This window comes from Mustelus asterias, chromosome 8, assembly GCF_964213995.1.
Source record: "Mustelus asterias chromosome 8, sMusAst1.hap1.1, whole genome shotgun sequence".
NCBI classification, from domain to species: Eukaryota; Metazoa; Chordata; class Chondrichthyes; order Carcharhiniformes; family Triakidae; genus Mustelus; species Mustelus asterias.
The window spans coordinates 8,838,568-8,858,979 of NC_135808.1; the positions used below are offsets into that span (position 1 = coordinate 8,838,568).

Genomic DNA, 20,412 nt, shown 5'->3' on the forward strand with positions numbered 1-20,412 from the left:
GAGAGTGGGGGAGAGGGAGAGAGGGAGAGAGGGGCGGGGGGGAGGGCGGAGGGAGAGAGAGAGAGGGGTGGGGGGAGGCAGAGAGAGCGGGGGGAGGGAGGCAGAGAGAGAGAGAGAGGGGGGAGGCAGAGAGGGAGAGGAGAGAGAGAGGGGGAAGCAGAGGGAGAAGGGAGAGCAGGGAGAGAGAGAGAGGAAGCAGAGAGAGAGAGGGAGACGCCGATGGAGAGGGAAGAGGGGGAAGGAAGAGAGAGAGAGAGAGAGAGAAGGGAAGGCAGAGGGAGAGAGAGAGGAAGGGGGGGAGGCACAGAGAGAGAGATAAAGAAAGAAGTAAGGAGAGAAACAAATGGGAGAGAAAGAAATGAGTGAGAAAACAATAAGTGAAAGAGAGGGGAATATGGGTGAGGAAACGGTCAGGTTTTTATATTGAAGGTGTGAGGTGAAGGTTATAATGTGTGTCAGGTTTGATTCCATGTATCTTAGTCTCTCCCTGTGGCTAGTTTCACCTCGTACGAGGCCTTGCGAAGGCAGTGGCTCAGTGGTATTATCACTGAACGAGTAATCCAGAGACCCAGTGTAATGTTCTGGGGACCCGGGTTCGAATCCCGCCACGGCAGACGGTGGAATTTGAATTCAATAAAAAAAATCTGGAATGAAGAATCTTCTGATGACCGTGAAACCATTGTCGATTGTCGGAAAAACCCATCTGGCTCACTCATGTCCTTTAGGGAAGGAAATCTGCTGTCTTTACCCGGTCTGGCCTACATGTGAGTCTTAAATATCCCAGCAAGCCACTCGGTTCAGGGGCAATTAGGGATGGGCAATAAAAAATACTGGGTCAGCCAGCGACCCACAGATGGAATAAAAAATGAATCTGTGTTCATCCTGATCCAGGAAATGCTGCGGAATAAACTGGAATCTCTTCAGAAGCGGAAGGATTACCTTCACCAGTGCCGAGGTATAGAGGAGGCTAACCGAGACGAAGTAAAGGTAATATGCTGCACTGTCCCTCAGCGACCGAGATCTCACCATCGTTTATTTATTAGTGTCATTTATTTATTAGTGTCATTAATAGGCTTACATTAGTTACACTTCAACTTCCTTGCAGTGTTAATGTCAGCCTATTTGTGACTAATCCCCTAATCACCACACTCTGGCGCCTGTTCTGGTTCACTGAGGGAGAACTGAACAAGGCCAATGCACCCTAACCAGCAGGTCTTTCAGACTGTGGGAGGAAACCGGAGCACCCGGAGGAAACCCACGCAGACATGGGGAGAACGTGCAGACTCCACACAGACAGTGACCCAAGCCGTGGGCGGCACGATGGCACAGTGGTTAGCACTGCTGCCTCACAGCGCCAGGGACCCGGGTCAGATTCCTGGCTTGGGTCACTGTCTGAGTGGAGTTTGCACGTTCTCCCCGTGTCTGCGTGGGTTTCCTCTGAGTGCTCCAATTTCCTCCCACAGTCTGAAAGACGTGCTGGTTAGGGTGCAATGGCCGTGCTAAATTCTCCCTCAGTGTACCCGAACAGGCGCCGGAGTGTGGCAACTATGGGATTTTCACAGTAACTTCATTGTAGTGTTAATGTAAGCCTGCTTGTGACTAATAAATAATAAATCAAACCGGAATTAAACCCTGGTCCGTGGCGCTGTGAGGCAGCAGCGCTAACCACTGTGCCACCGTGCTGCCCCTAAATTTAGCTGGCCACCAAACTCTCCGACCTGGCTGCAGTGGAAGCGTGACGCAGACAGGCGGTAAGATCACTGCCCGGTGAGTTGGTATATAACGGGCGCAATCACCATGGCTGCCTGTCTCTGTTCCATCCAATACTCAGGCACACCAACTGGAGTAAAACCCAGTGTGGAACAGGGCGGCAAAAGACGACTTAATATTCTGTGTCGCTGTGCACCAGACCCCAATGTCAGTGACGCATTAAGTGAAGGAAAAGGCTACAATAATGTAATTTGTATTAAAAAGATCAGGCCCAGGAAACCATTGTCGTAAAAACACATCTGGTTCACTAACGTCCTTGAGAGAAGGAAATCTGCCGTCCTTACCTGGTCTGGCTGACATGTGACTCCAGAGCCACTGCAATGTTTAAGTTTATTTATTAGTGTCGCAAGTAGGCTGACATTAACACCGCAATGAAGTTACTGTGAAAATCCCATGTGGTTGATTCTTAACTGCTCCTCAGAAATGGTCGAGCCAGACATTCGATTCAAGGGCAATTAGGAATGGACAATAAATGCTGGCCCAGCCAGCGACGCCCATGTCCCATCAATTAACTTTTCAAAAATAATCTTATGATCTAACAGAGGTAATTAAGACAGGGTTTTGATAGCGTGGACATAGATAGTGTATTTCGGTGGCACAGTGGGTTAGCGCTGCTGCGTCACAGCAACAGGGACCCGGGTTCAATTCCCGGCTTGAGTCACTGTCATTATGGAGTCTACACATTCTCCCCGTGTGTGCGTGAGTTTCCTCTGAGTGCTCCGGTTTCCTCCCACACTCCAAAGATGTGCGGGTTAGGTACATTGGCCATGCTAAATTGCCCCTTAGTGTCAGGGGGACTAGCAGGGTAAATATGTGGGGTTACGGGAATAGGGCCTGGGTGGGATTGTTGTCGGTGTGGACTTGATGGACCGAATGGCCTCCTCTGCTCTGTAGGGATTCTATGATTCCTGAACAGGCACTGGAGTGTGGTGACTGGGGGATTTTCACAGTAACTTCATTGCAGTGTTAATGTAAGCCTACTTGTAACAATAAATAAACTTTAGACTATAAACTGAATCAGCCACTCAGTCCTGCAGCTCCCTTTCTAACAGCATGGTGGGTGTACCTACATCGCATGGACCGTCGCGATTCCTTGAGGGTGGCTCACCCACCGCCTTCTCCGGGGCAATTAGTCATCTCCAACCAGAAAGGATTTCGCCATTGCCCCTTGACATTCAATGGCATCTCCATCACTTAAATTCCCACTGCCATCATCCTGGGGGGTTACCATTGACCAGAAACTCAACTGGACCAGCCATATAAATACTATGGCTACCAGAGCAGGTCAAAGGCTGGGAATCCTGTGGTGAGTAACTCACTTCCTGACTCCCCAAAGCCTGTCCACCGTCGACAAGGCCCAAGTTAGGAGTGTGATGGAATACACCTCTCTTGCCTGGATGGGTGCAGCTCCAACACTACTCGAGAAACTCAACACAACCCAGGACAAAGTAGCCCCGCTTGATTGGCACCACATCCACAAACATTCATTTCATCCACAACCAACGAACAGTGGCAGCAGCTTGGGGCGGGGTCTGGAGCGGCTCTGAACCCTGAGGGATGAGACCTTGGGTGGGGCCATCCCACATCCAGCTTGGGTTTCCATGGTTTCTGTAATGACCGTTGAGTCCAATTCCTCCACCTTCCAAACCCACGACTGCTCCAAGGACGAGGGCATCAGATACATGGGAACACCTGGAGGTTCCCCTCCAAGCCACTCACCATCCTGACTTGGAAATATATCGGCCGTTCCTTCACTGGCGCTGGGTCAAAATCCTGAAGCTCCCTCCCTAACAGCACTGTGGGTGTACCGAAACCTCAGGGACTGCAGTGGTTCTAGAATGCGGCTCACCACCATCTTCTCAGGGGCAATTAGAGATGGGCAATAAAGGCGGGTCTGGCCAGCGATGTTCAAATACTAAATTCCAATTGGATTGGCTGGCAGCTCCCGAGGGCGGGGCTTCCTCCCCAGTGAGGGCCAGAAGGCCAACTGAGTGCCTCTCTGGACTGTTCATGTGGGATTCCCCCAGGTGGGTTTCCTCACCTCAGTCCTAAAAATTTAACCCCTTATCCTCAAACTATGACCCTTTCTGTGGGAGTGAATCCCACACATCCACCACTCTCTCGGTGAAGAAATTTCTCCTCACCTCAGCCCTAAAAGGTTTGCCCCTTATCCTCAAACTATGACCCCCTAGTTCTAGACTCCCCCACTATCTGGAACATTCCTTCTAAATCCACCCTAACCCTGTTAGAATTTTATAAGTTTTTACGAGATCCCCTCTCACTCTTCTAAACTCCAGTGAATATAAGCCGAACCGACTTAATCTCTCCTCATATGACAGACCTGCCATCCCAGGAATCAGCCTGGTAAACCTTCACTCCAGTCGCTCCATAGCAAGGACATCCTTCCTCGGATCAGGAGACCAAAACCGCGCACAATACTCCAGGTGTGGCCTCACCAACGCCCTGTACAATTGTAGCAAAACATCCCCTATTCCTATACTCAAATGCTCTCGCTATGCAGGCCAAGATGCCATTTGCCTTCTTTGCTGCCTGCTGTACCTGCGCACTTACTTTCAGAATAGAATGGCAAGTTGATAAATAGGAAGGGTTCATATGGGGAATTAACATGGTATCCCTGCAGTGCAGAAGGAGGCCATTGGGCCCATCAGGTTTGCACTGACTCTCCATCAGAGCACGTTATCCAGGCCCTGCCAAACCCTTCCATGGCCCAGAATGTGATTCCCGCCCTCTGCCCACCCTGCGTGCTTGACAGGCGAAGAATTGGGCAGCATGGTGGCACAGTGGTTAGCACAGCTGCCTCACAGCGCCAGGGAGCCAAGTTCGATTCCCGGCTTGGGTCACTGTCTGTGCGGAGTCTGCACGTTCTCCCCGTGTCTGTGTGGGTTTCCTCCGGGTGCTCCGGTTTCCTCCCACAGTCCAAAGATGTGTGGGTTTGTAGGGGGGAGGGGGGAATAAAATGAATCGAGCCTTGGAGACTATGTTGAACTTCAAGGAAAGTTTTTATTCTACATGCACGAGGGAGAGATGAAGTCAGGTCTGCAGTCCCAGGTTGCCTGCGAGTTCTCTCTGCCCATCGTAGATTCGTACAGGCTATTCAACATTTTCGAGTCGCCAAGCTTTACATTACCACATTAATTCCCCGTGTTGGATACGAGATGGTTCTTTTAATCTCATCGTGCAAATACATTGTTCAGTCCATCCCGCTAATCATTTAGAACAAAGAACAAAGGAAATTACAGCACAGGAACAGGCCCTTCGGCCCTCCAAGCCTGCACCGACCATGCTGTCTGACTGAACTAAAACCCCCTCCCCTTCCGGGGACCATATCTCTCTATTCCCATCCTATTCATGTATTTATCCAGATGCTCCTTAAAAGTCACTACCGTATCTGCTTCCACTACCTCCCCCAGCAGTGAGTTCCAGGCACCCACCACCCTGTGTAAAAAAACTTGCTTCGTACATCTCCTTTAAACCTTGCCCCTCGCACCTTAAACCTACACCCCCGAGTAATTGACTTTTCCACCCTGGGAAAAAGCTTGTGACTACCCACTCTGTCCACGCCCCTCATAATCTTGTAGACTTCTATCAGGTCACCCCTCAACCTCTGTTGTTCCAGTGAGAACAAACCAAGTTTCTCCAATCCCTCCTCCATAGCTAATGCCCTCTGTACCAGGCAACATCCTGGTAAATCTTTTCTGTAGCCTCTCCAAAGCCTCCACATCCTTCTGGTAGTGTAGGGCCCAGAATTGAACACTATATTCCAAGTGCAGCCTAACTAAGGTTCTATAAAGCTGCACCATGACTTGCCAATTTTTAAACTCAATGCCCCAGCTGATGAAGGCTTCTCCAGAAATTTATCTGGAAATTTCCGTTTACCCGATTAAAGTCAAAGCCTTGTGTTTGCCCAACCGATCAACAACAATGTGTTAGTTGCTCCCCCCACCCCTCTGCTCAGTGATCATGTCTTACAGAGGCCTATGACCTCCCTGGACTGTCTGGAGCCTGGCTGGTTCTCCCATTGTCGTAGTAATTCAGAAAGATCTCCTGCACATTACTGTTGTTTGAAGTTGATAGCATGCGTCAATCATTATCTGTCGGCAGAGTAAGCCTCTAGCTATCTGCGTTAACCCTTTCCTTTCCTCTGGTGAGGCCTGCCTCTCTGGGCTTGCTCTATATAAGTCTGCATATTAGACTGAAATCAAACAAAATATGAGCGGACGTATAAATTAAAATATAAAAGACACAATCCCTGATATTGCCCTGCAACAGTGTTAGGTTGATTGGCCATGATAAATTGCTCTTTGGTGTCGGGGAATTAGGAGGGTAACTATGTGGGTTTACGGGGATGGGACCTGGGTGGGATTGTGGTCTGTACAGATTCGATGGGCCAAATGGCCTCCTTCTGCGCTGTAGATTCTATGAATTAAGGCCCCAGGCCTGAGTTCGAGTTTGAACGAAACCTCGCGCTGACGGAACTCAAAACCCTAACTCCCCCAGAAATACGTCGAGGATCTCCGAGAGAATATCGTGTCCGAGTTTGCGGAATTGCTGCAGTTTGTCAGGAGCGAGGAGGAGGCCATGCTGGCGAGACTCGAAGAAAGGCACAAGGTGGTGTCGCGCAAGATAGAGGACAACGCGAGAAAGATTACGCAGGACACGGCCGCCATTAATCAAACGATACTGAACGTGGAGAAGGTGCTGGCTCTGCAAGAAACAGAGTTGCTTCAGGTATCAACACGATAAATAACCCACTCATCACACAGGCTTTCAGAGCTTTAACAATGTGGATGGAGGCTTTGGAGAGGGTGCAGAAAATTTGATTTGATTTGATTTATTATCGTCACATTTATTGGGATACAATGAAAAAGTATTGTTCCTTGCGCGCTATACAGACAAAGCATACTCTTCAAAGAGAGAGTGCAGAGAGAGTCTTACAGTCATAGTTAGGGTGTAGAGAAAGGTCAGCTTAATGCAAGGTAGGTCCATTCATAAGTCTGACGGCAGCAGGGAAGAAGCTGTTCTTCAGTCATGACCTCAGACTTTTGTATCTGGAAGAGAGAATGTCCGGGGTGAGTGGGGTCCTTAATTATGTTGGCTGCTTTGCCGAGGCAGCGGGACGTGTCAACAGAGTCAATGGATGGGAGGCTGGTTTGCGTGATGGATTGGGTTACATTCATGACCTTTTGTAGTTTCTTGCGGTCTTGGCTAGAGCAGAAACCATACCAAGCTGTGATACAACCAGAAAGAATGCTTTCTATGGTGCATCTGCCAAAATTGGTGAGAGTCATAGTTTACCATGAGGATGCTGCCTGGATTAGAGGGAATGAGCTATAAGAAGAAGCTGTATAAAACTGGGGTTGTTTTCTCAGGAGCAGCGGGGCTGAGGGGAGACCTGAGGAGGTGGATTTGAGACCAGGGAGAGAGCAGCCATGATCTGGTTGAATGGCGGAGCGAGCTCGAAGGGTTGAAAGGCCTACTTCTGCTCCTAATTCCTGATTAAAATCTATAAAACTGAGAGGCATTGAGAGGGTTGACAAAGAACATGGCAGCACAGTGGTCAGCACTGCTGCCTCACAGCACCAGGGTCCTGGGTTCGATTCCCGGACTCGGGTCACTGTCTGTGTGGAGTTTGCACGTTCTCCCAGTGTCTGCGTGGGTTTCCTCCGGGTGCTCCGCTTTCCTCCCACACTCCAAAGATGCGCGGGTTAGGTGGATTGGTCATGATAAATTGCCCCTTAGAGTCAGGGAGATTAGCAGGGTAAATATGTGGGGTTATGGGGATAGGGTCTGGGTGGGATTGTGGTCGGTGCAGACTCAATGAGCCGAATGGTTTCCTTCTGCACTGTCGGGTGTCTATGCTTCCAACAAAGTACAGCACAGGAACAGGCCCTTTGGCCCTCCAAGCCCGTGCCGATCATGATGCCCTAACCAAGCTGGAAAAAACCTTCTGCCCTTACTCGGTCGATATCCCTCTATTCCCTCCCTATTCATGTACCCATCCAGATGCCTCTTAAATGTGCCTGCTTCCACCACCTCCTCTGGCAGCACGTTCCGGGACCCACCACTCTCTGCGTGAAAAACCTCCCCCGCACATAAGAACATAAGAACATAAGAAATAGGAGCAGGAGTAGGCCATCTAGCCCCTCGAGCCTGCCCCGCCATTCAATAAGATCATGGCTGATCTGACGTGGATCAGTACCACTTACCCGCCTGATCCCCATAACCCTTAATTCCCTTACCGCTCAGGAATCCATCCATCCGCGCTTTAAACATATTCAGCGAGGTAGCCTCCACCACCTCAGTGGGCAGAGAATTCCAGAGATTCACCACCCTCTGGGAGAAGAAGTTCCTCCTCAACTCTGTCTTAAACCGACCCCCCTTTATTTTGAGGCTGTGTCCTCTAGTTTTAACTTCCTTACTAAGTGGAAAGAATCTCTCCGCCTCCACCCTATCCAGCCCCCGCATTATCTTATAAGTCTCCATAAGATCCCCCCTCATCCTTCTAAACTCCAACGAGTACAAACCCAATCTCCTCAGCCTCTCCTCATAATCCAAACCCCTCATCTCCGGTATCAACCTGGTGAACCTCTGCACTCCCTCCAATGCCAATATATCCTTCCTCATATAAGGGGACCAATACTGCACACAGTATTCCAGCTGCGGCCTCACCAATGCCCTGTACAGGTGCATCAAGACATCCCTGCTTTTATATTCTATCCCCCTCGCAATATAGGCCAACATCCCATTTGCCTTCTTGATCACCTGTTGTACCTGCAGACTGGGCTTTTGCGTCTCATGCACAAGGACCCCCAGGTCCCTTTGCACGGTAGCATGTTTTAATTTGTTTCCATTGAGATAGTAATCCCATTTGTTATTATTTCCTCCAAAGTGTATAACCTCGCATTTCTCAACGTTATACTCCATTTGCCATATCCTCGCCCACTCACTCAGCCTGTCCAAATCTCTCTGCAGATCTTCTCCGTCCTCCACACGATTCACTTTTCCACTTATCTTTGTGTCGTCTGCAAACTTCGTTACCCTACACTCCGTCCCCTCCTCCAGATCATCTATATAAATGGTAAACAGTTGCGGCCCGAGTACCGATCCCTGCGGCACGCCACTAGTTACCTTCCTCCAACCAGAAAAACACCCATTTATTCCGACTCTTTGCTTCCTGTCGGATAGCCAGTCCCCAATCCACTTTAACACACTACCCCCAACTCCGTGTGCCCTAATCTTCTTCAGCAGCCTTTTATGGGGCACCTTATCAAACGCCTTTTGGAAATCCAAAAACACCGCATCCACCGGTTCTCCTCCATCAACCGCCCTCGTCACATCTTCATAAAAATCCAACATGTTCGTCAAGCACGACTTTCCCCTCATGAATCCATGCTGCGTCTGATTGATCGAACCATTTCTATCCAGATGCCCTGCTATCTCCTCTTTAATAATGGATTCCAGCATTTTCCCTACTACAGACGTTAAGCTGACATCTCCCTTAAACTTGCCCTCTCTCACCTTGAACCTGCGCCCCCTTGTAATTGACACCTCCGCCCTGGGAAAAAGCCTCTGACTATCCATCCACTATCTGTGTCTCTCATAATTTTGTTGACTTCTATCGGGTTTCCCCTCAGCCTCTGTCTTTCCAGTGAAAACAATCCTCGTTTATTCAACCTCTCCTCATAGCCAACACCCTCGAAACCAGGCAACTTCCTGGTGAACCTTCTTTGCAATATCTCCCAAGCTTCCATGCCCTTCCTGTAGTGTGGTGACCAGAACTGCACGCAATACAGTCAGAATCTTTCACCCACAGTTGAAACGTCTAATATTAGGGGCGTGTGCGCTTAAGGTGAGAGGGGGAAAGTTCAAAGGAGATGTGAGCGGCAGCTTTTTTACACAGAGTGGTAGGTGTCTGGAATGCACTGCCGGGGGGGGGGGGGGGGGGGGGGGCGTTGGAGGCAGATATGATAGGGGCGTTTAAGGGGCTTTTCGATAAACACATGGGCAGCACGGTGACACAGTGTTTCGCACTGCTGCCTCACAGCGCCAGGGACCTGGGTTCGATTCCCAGCTTGGGTCACTGTCTGTGTGGAGTCTGTACGTTCTCCCCGTGTCTGTGTGGGTTTCCTCCGGGTGCTCTGGTTTCCTCCCACAGTCTGAAAGACGTGCTGGTTAGGGTGCATTGGCCATGCTAAATTCTCCCTCAGTGTACCCGAACAGGCCCCGGAGTGTGGCGACGAGGGGATTTTCACAATAACTTCATTGCAGTGTTAATGTAAGCCTTACTTTTGGCACTAATAAATAAATTTAAAATTTAAAGTTCAAAAATGAATATGGGATATGGACAGGCAGAAGGAATTAGTTTAATTTGGCGTCATGTTTGGGATGACATTGTGGGCTGAAGGGCCAGTTCTTGTGCTGTACTGTTCTATGTTCTCACAAGAATATTAACTGCTCAACTTGATAAAGCAGTGTGTGTACACAACCTGTGGTTAGACCCCAGCCTCCTTCACTGAATCAGTTCTATTGAACTGTCAGACAGAAGGATCTGGGTTCAAGTTGCACTCCTTGTGGACGAAATCCTGACTGACATTTCAGTACGGCTGTTGGGGGAGGGAGGGGGTTGGGGTTGGGGACCCTACCGTTCTGAGGAGAGGGGTGATTGCCTCCATCCTGCTGGCTGTCTCACCTGTGACAGGAAAGGTCACACAAACCCTTCACGTGTCCAAGTTGTCAGTTCACGGTGGTTCAGCAGGTTAGCACTGCTGCTCTCAGCGCCAGGTTCCCGGGTTCGATTCCCGGCTCGGGTCACTGTCTGTGCGGAGTCTGCACGTTCTCCCCGTGGGTTTCCTCCGGGTGCTCCGGTTTCCTCCCACAGTCCGAAAGATGTGCTGGTTAGGTGCATTGGCCGTGCTAAATTCTCCCTCAGTGTTCCCGAATAAGCGACGGAGTGCAGCGACTCGGGGATTTTTGCGGTAACTTCATTGCAGTGTTAATGCAAGCCTATTTGCGACAATAATAAATAAACTTTAAACTCACTGGCTTAGACACCCAGTCCTGCAGCTCCCTCACTAACAGCACGGTGGGTGTACCTACACCGCGCGGAACGTCGCGGTTCCAGGAGGGTGCCTCCTCCGGGGCAATTGGCCATCGCCAACCAGAAAGGATCTCACCATCACCCCTTGACACTCAGTGGCATCACCATCGCTGAATCCACCACTGTCAACATCCTGTGGGGGACGGGGGGGTTACCACTAACCAGAAACTAAATTGGACTGGCCATATATAAATACAGGTCAAAAAGTAGCAACCCTGCGGTGAGTAACTCACCTCCTGAGTCCCCAAAGTCTGTCCACCATCTTCAAGGCACAAGTCAGGAGTGTGATGGAACTCTCCCCTCTTGCCTGGATGGGTGCAGCTCCATCAACACTCAAGAAGCTCAACATCATCCAGGACAAAGCAGCCCCGCTTGATTGGCACTACATCCACAAACATCCACTCCCTCCACCACCAGCGCTCAGTAGCACTGCAAGAACTCACCAAGGCTCCTTAGACAGCACCTTCCAAACCCACAACCACTTCCATCGAGAAGGACTAAGGGCAGCAGATACCTGGGAACACCACCACCTGGACATTCCCCTCCAAGCCACTCACCATCCTGACTTGGAAATATATCGGCCGTTCCTTCACTGTCGCTGGGTCAAAATCCCGGAACTCCCTCCCGAACAGCACTGTGGGTGTGTCTACACCTCAGGGAGTGCAGTGGTTCGAGAAGACAGCTCACCACCACCTTCTCAAGGGGCAACCAGGGATGGGCAACGTTGAGATACTAAATGCTAATTCGATTGGCCGGCAGCTCCCAAGGATGGGGCTTCCTTCCCAGTGAGGACCAGAAGGTCCACTGGGTAAAAGCAAATTCGGATGCTGGAATCCAAAATCAAAAGAGAAAATACTGGAAAATCTGAGCAGGTCTGGCAGCATCTGTAAGGAGAGAAAAGAGCTGACGTTTCGAGTCCAGATGCCCCTTTGTCAAAGCTAAAAGGCGTAGAAAGTGGGAGACATTTATACTGCAGGGGGAGGGAATGAAAGATGAGTCATCGCTACAGAAGTAAGGGGAAAAGCTGCTAATGGCAGCCCATAGAGAGAATAAAGGGTGTGAATGGCCAAACAGCAGAGAAGCTAACATCAGAGGGTAAGCTGTGACAGATGAAGATGTGGGGATTGGCCGGGAGGTGGGGGGGGGGGGGGGGTGGTGGGCAGGAGATGGGTGGGAGAGAAGTAACATTGAGAAAAAGGGAGCGGGAAAGGGAAGCAAATGGGGAGAAAAGGTAAGAAGAGGGGGAAAAAAGGGGGGGGGTGGAAAGAGTGGGGGAGTGGGAAAAAGAAAGACCCACCTTCTATTCTCTCTATGGACGGCCATTAGTCCATTGGCTGTCTGTTTCGATTGCCTGTCCACACGCAGAGTTGTGGAGTGGGCTGGCGTCCAGTGAGTCTGTTCCATGCCAATGTTCCTTCCAACTTTCTCACCTCCAATATGGCCGCTTGAAATAACTCCTTACAGGCCGGTGTCCCTTCACCAGATTCCCTTTATTTACTCATGCGGTTCCACTCCTAAGGGAGCTTCAGGTACACAGTCAGAATCTGGAGTGCCAGTGGACCTGACATTCCCATTTTTTAGATATAGTGAGGCTCCCTGATTATGACCACAATCAGGGAGCTCATACTCGAAGATGTCAGCCTCGTGAACCTCGTGGAAGTCCTTACACTGCTCAGGCTGATGATTTGTCAGCAGATTTCAAGGCTGGGAGTTTCCAATGCAAATCTTTGCTGGTGGGACGGAATATCTGATGGACCAGCCAGAGGTCCGTTGATTAGGAATGCAACTTTCCTGCTCCCGAGTCCCGACTGTTAACTCCATCCCTCTCTCCACAGATGATTAGCTGCGGAGTATTTCCGGAATTTTCCGCTTTTAATTTCAGATTCCCACCTTCCGCGGTATTGCTGCTTTTTCAGTTTCGTTCTCATGTTGGCTCCTGTTTTTATTGCAGGATATGAGGTCCAATATCAGATGGTAAGTCCTATTTTTTGGTGCCCTTCACTAATCCACGCGTCCTTCTTCCATCCCTCTCCACTCCCCCAACCCGAAACCCCTCGGAATCTTTGCATTCTTCTGATTCCGGCTTCTTGGATAATCAGTTGCTCCCTCCCTGCTCTCCCACCACCCGCCCCCGGGGATAGCTATGTCCAAAATCAAATCTTGCTCTCTCCCTCCATCTCTCGCTTTCTTTCTCTCACTCTCACTCTCATTCTCTCTCTTTCTCTCACTCTTTTTCTCTCACCCTCTGTCTCCCATTCTCTCTTGGGCAACACAGTGGCACAGTGGTTAGCACTACTGCCTCACAGCACCAGGGACCCGGGTTCAATTCCCGGCTTGGGTCACTGTCTGTGTGGAGTTTGCATGTTCTCCCCATGTCTGTATGGGTTTCCTCCAGGTGCTCCGGTTTCCCCCCACAGTCTGAAAGACGTGCTGGTTAGGGTGCATTGGCCGTGCTAAATTCTCCCTCAGTGTTCCCGAACAGGCGCCGGAGTGTGGCGACTAGGGGATTTTCACAATTGCAGTGTGAATGTAAGTCTACTTAAAGTCATAGATTCATAGAGGTTTACAGCTTGGAAACAGACCCTTCAGCCCAACTTGTTCATGCCGCCCTTTTTTTTAAACCCCGAAGCTAATCCCAATTGCTCGCATTTGGCCCATATCCCTCTGTACCCATCGTACCCATGTAACTGTCTAAATGCTTTTTAAAGGACAAAATTGTACCCGCCTCGACTACGACCTCCAGCAGCTTGTTCCAGACACACACCCTGTGTGAAAAAATTGCCCCTCTGGACTGTAATGTATCTCTCCCCCCTCACCTTAAATCTATGCCCTCTAGTTTTTGACTCCCCTACCTTTGGGAAAAGATATTGAATGTCTTGCTGATCTCTGCCCCTCATTATTTTATAGACCTCTATAAGATCACCCCTCAGCCTTCTACGCTCCAGAGAAACAAGTCCCAGTCTATCCAGCCTCTCCTTATAACTCAAACCATCAAATCCCGGTAGCATCCCAGTAAATCTTTTCTGCACTCTTTCCAGTTTAATAATATTCTTTCTATAATAGGGTGACAAGAACTGTACACTTGTGACACGAACAAATAAATAAACAAACTTTATTTTACTTTGCACTCTCTTTCACTCTCGCTCTCTCTCTCTCTCTCTCCTCCTTCCCTTGATCGTCTCTCTGTCCTGTCCTGCCTCGGGATTCAGTAATGTCCCTGGATTCTCCTCCGATCACACCTCAGCACCCACAGATCCAGCGTCACTTTACGGATCTGCACCTTCTCACCCGCTCACCGCTGACAAATGTGCGTCTGCAAGGATTGGCAACGGGGTGGGCACAGATGTGAATACGCGAGGGGAGGGAGTGTCTGTTACCCGCCTCACTGGGGGATTGCCCCTTCAATGTAAAGCAAATTTGGGCCGTCCCCAGATTGACACTCATCGAACCCACTATTCCCAACCCCCCGCCCCTCCGCCCCCGCCAATTGTCCCACACTCAACATTTAATCACTTGAAAATGAATCAATTTCCACTGTTTGCTCAGGTCGGGTGTTGATTATCAGAGTCCCACACGACTTCCCGTGGATCTGACCCTGGGGGAGTTCAGCGGACCTCTGCAGTACGGAGTATGGAGACGCATGCTCAAGAAAATCAAGACAGGTAACATTGAGCCTCGAGGTTGCGAGTACAGGAGCAGGGATGTGTTGCTGCAATTATACAGGGCCTTGGTGAGACGACTAGGGGAGTTTTACAGTAACTTCATTGCAGCGTTAATGTAAGCCTTACTTGTGACACTAATAAATAAACTTTACTTTTTACACCAAGAATATTGTGAGCAGTTTTGGTCTCCTCTTCTGAGGAAGGATGTTCTTGCTCTTGAGGGAGTACAGCGAAGGTTTACCAGACTGATTCCAGGTTGATGTATGAGGAGAGATTGACTAGATTAGGATTGTTTTCACTGGAGTTCAGACGAATGAGTGGGGGGATCTCACAAAGAATTATAAAATTCCAGCAGGTCTGGACAGGGTAGATGCAGGGAAGATGTTCCCGATGGTGGGGGAGTCCAGAACCAGGGGTCATAGCTATGGCTTCCAATGCATTTACATTTTTCCTTAAATAAGGAGACCAAAACTGTGCATTGCTGGATATCACTCAATGACGTCTGTAGTATTTAGTAGTTGAACTCTATGTATGGATTAACTACAAGAGCTAGGTACATATGGGCAGCCTGGTGGCACAGTGGTTAGCACTGCTGCCTCACAGCGCCAGGGACCCGGGTTCAATTCTGGCCTCGGGTGACTGTCTGGGTGTTCTCCCCGTGTCTGCGTGGATTTCCTCCTGGTGCTCCAGTTTCCTCCCACAGTCCAAAGATGTGTGGGTTAGGTGGATTGGTCATGCTAAATTGCCCCTTAGTGTCAGGGGAATTAGCAGGGTAAATACATGGGGTTAGGGGGCTCGGGCCTGGGTGGGATTGTGGTCAGTGCAGGCTCAATGGTACGAATGGCCTCTTTCTGCACTGTAGGGATTCTGTGATGCACAGTTCAAGCTAGGAGCTGTCCCCATGCTGGCGTGCGTACACATCTCTGTCCAACACTAAAGTTACCCCTCGGTGTGGGTCATGTGTTCTCTTACATCGGTGTGTGGGTGGTGCGACCCACATTAACCCCATATGTGCCAGGCATCATAGTAACTATTAACGGTATCCCTGCAGCAAAGGGACTGGGGGTCATTTTAACCTAATTGGCTGGATGGGCATCACACACAATGCCAGCTTTGCCCAACGTTTACTTTAATGGGTGGGGGCAGGGGTGAGTGGGGTTCAAGTGCCACATCCACATTGCACCCGATTGCATGATTCTGCCCCCTGGGGCTTCAGTTAAGAATGGCGGCCAAAGTTGCCGGATAAGGACATCAGATTTCACTCCCCGAAGAACAGTCAGGAACCAGTTGTGTTTTTCATAGCAATCGAACAACCTCACTTTCATCGAATCATAGAACCCCTGCACTGCATTCAGCCCATCGGGTTTGCACTGACTCTCTGACAGAGCACCTTGTCTCCCGGCCGTGCGGCCAATTCTAACCGTCATCTGTTTCAGTTCCAGCGCCGCTGATTCTCAACGCCAAGACAGCGCACCCGCACCTCAGCCTGTCCGCCGACTGCAGGCACCTGCGCGCTGGGAGCGGGAAGCAGCGTACGAGGCGCCCGGCCCGGTTCGGCCACTGCCTCTGCGCGCTGGGCTCGGAGGGATTCGCGTCGGGGAGGATCTACTGGGAAGTGAGGGTGAGGATGAACTGGGAGTGGGCGCTGGGGGTGGCCACTGCGTCCGTCATCAGGAGGGAGAATGTCAAGCCGGAGCCCGAGGCCAGTGTCTGGGCCCTGAGGCGGTCCGGCGAGGAATATGCTGCCCTCACCTCGCCTCACACCCCTCTGCGTCTGAGCGTCAGGCCCCACAGGATCGGAGTTTACCTGGATTATGAGGCAGGACAGGTGTCCTTTTACATTGCCGAGGACATGTCTCACCTCTTCACTTTCACTGACTCTTTCACTGAGGAACTGTATCCTTATTTCTACACCGGTTGCAAAATGGACCCTCTGAAACTGGTTACCCTGCATGTTTGAGATAGGAACAGGAGATTCCTCGAGGCCCTTCAGCCCATCGAGTCTGCACCGACACATGAGAAACATGTGACCTCCCACCTAATCCCATCTACCAGCACTTGGCCCATAGCCTTCATGTGATGACGTGTCAAGTGCTCATCCAGGCACTCTTTAAAGGATGTGAGGCAACCCGCCTTCACCACCTTCCCAGGCAGCACATTCCAGACCCTCACCACCCTCTGGGTAAAACATTTTTTCCTCACATTCCCCCCTAAACCTCCTGCCCCTCACCTTGAACCCATGTCCCCTCCTGACTGACCCTTCAACTAAGGGGAACAGTTGCTCCTTATCCACTCTGTCCATGTCTCTCATAATCTTGTTCACCTCGATCAGTTCGCCCCCTCAGTCTTCTCTGCTCCAACGGAAACAGCCTAAGGCTATCAAATTTCTCTTCGTAACTTAAATGCTCCATCCCAGGCAGCATCCTGGTGAATCTCCTCTGCACCCCCTCCAGTACAATCACATCCTTCTAATAATGTGGTGACCAGAACTGCACACACAGTTCTGGCCTGGTGGCCTCACCAAAGTTCTCTACAACTCCAACATGACTTCGCTGCTTTTGTAATCTACGCCTTGATTGACAAAGGCAACTGTCCCATATGCCTTTTTCACCATCCTACCAACGTGCCTTCGCGTTCAGAGATCTGTGGACAAACACGCCAAGGTCCCTTTGTTCCACAGACCTTCCTAGTGTCCTACCATTCATTGAATACTTCCTTGTCAAATTACTCCTTTCAAAGTGTATCCCCTCACACTTTTCGGGATTAAATTCCAGCAGACGTGGCCATTCAGCCCCTCCAGAAACTCGGCGAATGGGATCCGGGTTCGAATCTCGCCACGGTAGATGGTGGAATTTGAATTCAATAATTAAAAAATACCAGGAATTAAGAATCTACTGATGACCTTGAAACCATTGTTGGAAAAAAATCCATATATATTACACAGAAAGTTGTGTATATTTTAGGGACCACATCAGAAACTCCAAGGTACTTTATGAAGTCAGCCCAGACCCTAACTTTTGCATTTGATTTTGGCATCAGGGTGAGCAGAATGGGTTTCCCTCCAGGTATGATCCAAGTGACCCACTCAGGAGCTTTTATCAAAACAAACTTTATTTAAGAACACAATTGGAATATAACAAAAAGAATTAGCATAACTTTTACCAATTAAAATACTCAAATAAGACAAGTTATAATTCTTAACAGCTAGCTATCTCTGTTGTTCCAATTGTAAGAAGAGTCCCACAGACATAACTCCCTTCTTCAGAACCAGTTAGCACCAAAAACCAATATGCTCCTGTTAATTTTTAAAAATGGTTTATTAGTGTCACAAGTAGGCTTACATTAACACTGCAATGAAGTTACTGTGAAATTCCCCCAGTTGCCTCACTCTGGCACCTGTTTGGATACTGAGGGAGAATTTAGCACCTAACCAACACGTCGTTCGGACTCTGGAGCACCTGGAGGAAACCCAGACGCAGGGAGGAGGTGCAAACTCCACACAGACAGTGACCTGAGCCGGGAATCGAACCCGGATCCCTGGCGCTGTGAGGCAGCAGTGCGAACCATTGTCCCTCCCATGTGGATGCTTGATTTCCAGTCTTTTAACAGCTCTGGACTGAGATCCAATCAGACACCTGCCTTTTGACTCTCATACAGGAGATTCTCAGAGAGACTTATTTCCTGGCTGATTTCAGTCTCCAGCTTCAAAGAGAGAAAAGAGAAGCACTGCTCTCTCACAACTCCAAGCAGCATCACATTTGATTTTTCCGTGTAAGCCTAGCTCCACCCAGTCATATAACCTGACTTATCAACCAACCCAATCTAGGCCTACTCTGTAAAATCCCAGGGGAAATCACGAAAAACAACAGAACAGCATTGGTTCAGATTGAAACAAACATTCTTGCAATTAGGAACAATTATGCTGCTGCAGTAACAACACAGGCTACTGGTTGCAGACCGAGTAGCACCGGTTACAATAGACTGTTAAAACAGATCCGACACAAAAATATTCCTTAAATACACAGTATCGTCACAATATATGTACATATATACACACATGTACTGATGTTGTCAGCTGTAATTATATTGATAAATTTCAGTATCAAGATTAGAAATGGAAATTGTAACATTTGCAAGAAAGAACATTTCAGCTTTGCAAATGAGTCATAGTTCACTTATGATTGGGAATCTTAGCTTGCCTTGCAAACTTTACTGCCCTTGTTAGACAAAGGATCATAGAATCCCTACAGTACAGAAGGAAGCCATTCGGCCCACCGTGCCTGCACTGACTCTCCAACAGAGCATCTTTCCCAAAACCTATACCCGTAACCTTACATATTTACGCCGCTAATCCTCCTAATCTACACATCTTTGGACATTAAGGGGCAATTTAGCCTGGCCAATACAACTAATCATCTTTGGAGTGTGGGAGGAAACCCACGCAGACACGGGGGGAGGAATATGCAGACTCCACACAGACAGTGACCCGAGGCTGGAATTGAACCCGGGTCCCTGGCAGCAGTGCTAACCTCTGTGCCACCCTGCCACCACAATTGTCAATATTGGACTGAGTATAAAACTGGCATCCCATAAGATCCACACACAAGGATGGCCTCAACTGGGAACTTGGGTTCATGTCACACTATCTGTAACCCCCACGACTTGCCTGGGCTTGCAAAATCTCTAACTGTCCTGGCTGGAGACAGTACACATCTCTTGATTACCTGTAAAGACTCATATTCCAACCATTATTTTGTAAATTGAGTTTGTGTCTTTATATGCCCTGTTTGTGAACAGAACTCCCACTTACCTGATGAAGGAGCATCGCTCTGAAAGCTTGTGGCTTGTGCTCCCAAATAAACCTGTTGGACTTTAATCTGGTTAAAGTGCAACAGATTTATTTGGGAGCACAAGGTGTTGTGAGACTTCTTACTGTGCTTACCCCAGTCCAACGCTGGCATCTCCACATCATGGATCCCACAAGATTCCATGGGATTCCCACCCTGAGAGTTGGGTTATATTTGCCACCAGGTACAGCAGTTCAATCAGATAATTTTAACATTGGAAGTCATTCGATCGATTCATAGAGGTTTACAGCATGGAAACAGGCCTTTCAGCCCAATTTGTCCATGCCACCCAGCATTTTACAATATTACAAACACCAATCTACAATTTTTCTACCCAACTTCGCAACACAAGATACTTATTGAGAAAGAGAAACTTTGGTACAGGAGACACTGAGGCTGCCTGGGGCTGAGTTCGAGTTCTCACATCTTTCTTACACATTTCCAGAACTAACACCACCCAAAAGAGAACTCCCTCTCTCTGGTGATCACTCACTCTTGGTTCCCATTGGTCCCTCAAGTCAGGTGACCCTCTTATGCTGTAGTGTCTTAAAAAGACAGGCACCACCTACACAACACATTTCAAAAGTGTTTCATGTGTTATAAGCAGCTTTAGGTTGTGCTGAGATCATGAAATGTTGTTAAAGCAATGCAGATCCTTTTTACTTTTTCTGAATCATTGTTCCTGTCCTGGATGTCCTGCCCCTTTAACTCAGATCAGCAGACAAGTCCTGAGTGTTCTGCCCCTTTAAATTGGAGCAGCAGAAAGGATCTGAGTGTAATACCCCTTTAAATCAAATCAGCAGACAAGTCCTGAGTGTAATACCCTTTTAAATTGGATCAGCAAAATAATCCTGAGTGTCTTGTCCCTTTAAATTGGATCAGCAGACAAGTCCTGAGTGTCCTGATTCTTTAAGTCGGAGCAGCGGACAAGTCCTGAGTGTCCTGCCCCTTTAAATTTGATAAGCGGACAAGGTCTGAGTGTAATATCCTTTTAAATTGGAGCAGTGGACAAGTC

General features: G+C 49.1%; 1 protein-coding gene across 1 annotated transcript in view; it reads left to right on the forward strand.

The window, feature by feature from the left end:
* Positions 1–18,710, forward strand: part of LOC144497643 (uncharacterized) — a 53,823-nt gene extending 35,113 nt beyond the window's left edge. Inside the window, exons 8-12 of the mRNA XM_078219085.1 lie at positions 892–987; positions 6,289–6,519; positions 12,840–12,862; positions 14,435–14,550; positions 15,987–18,710. Of these exons, the coding sequence (XP_078075211.1) occupies positions 892–987; positions 6,289–6,519; positions 12,840–12,862; positions 14,435–14,550; positions 15,987–16,510 (990 nt within the window). The 3' untranslated portion in view covers positions 16,511–18,710. The remainder of the gene's footprint in view (positions 1–891; positions 988–6,288; positions 6,520–12,839; positions 12,863–14,434; positions 14,551–15,986) is intronic.
* Positions 18,711–20,412: the final 1,702 nt, after the last annotated feature.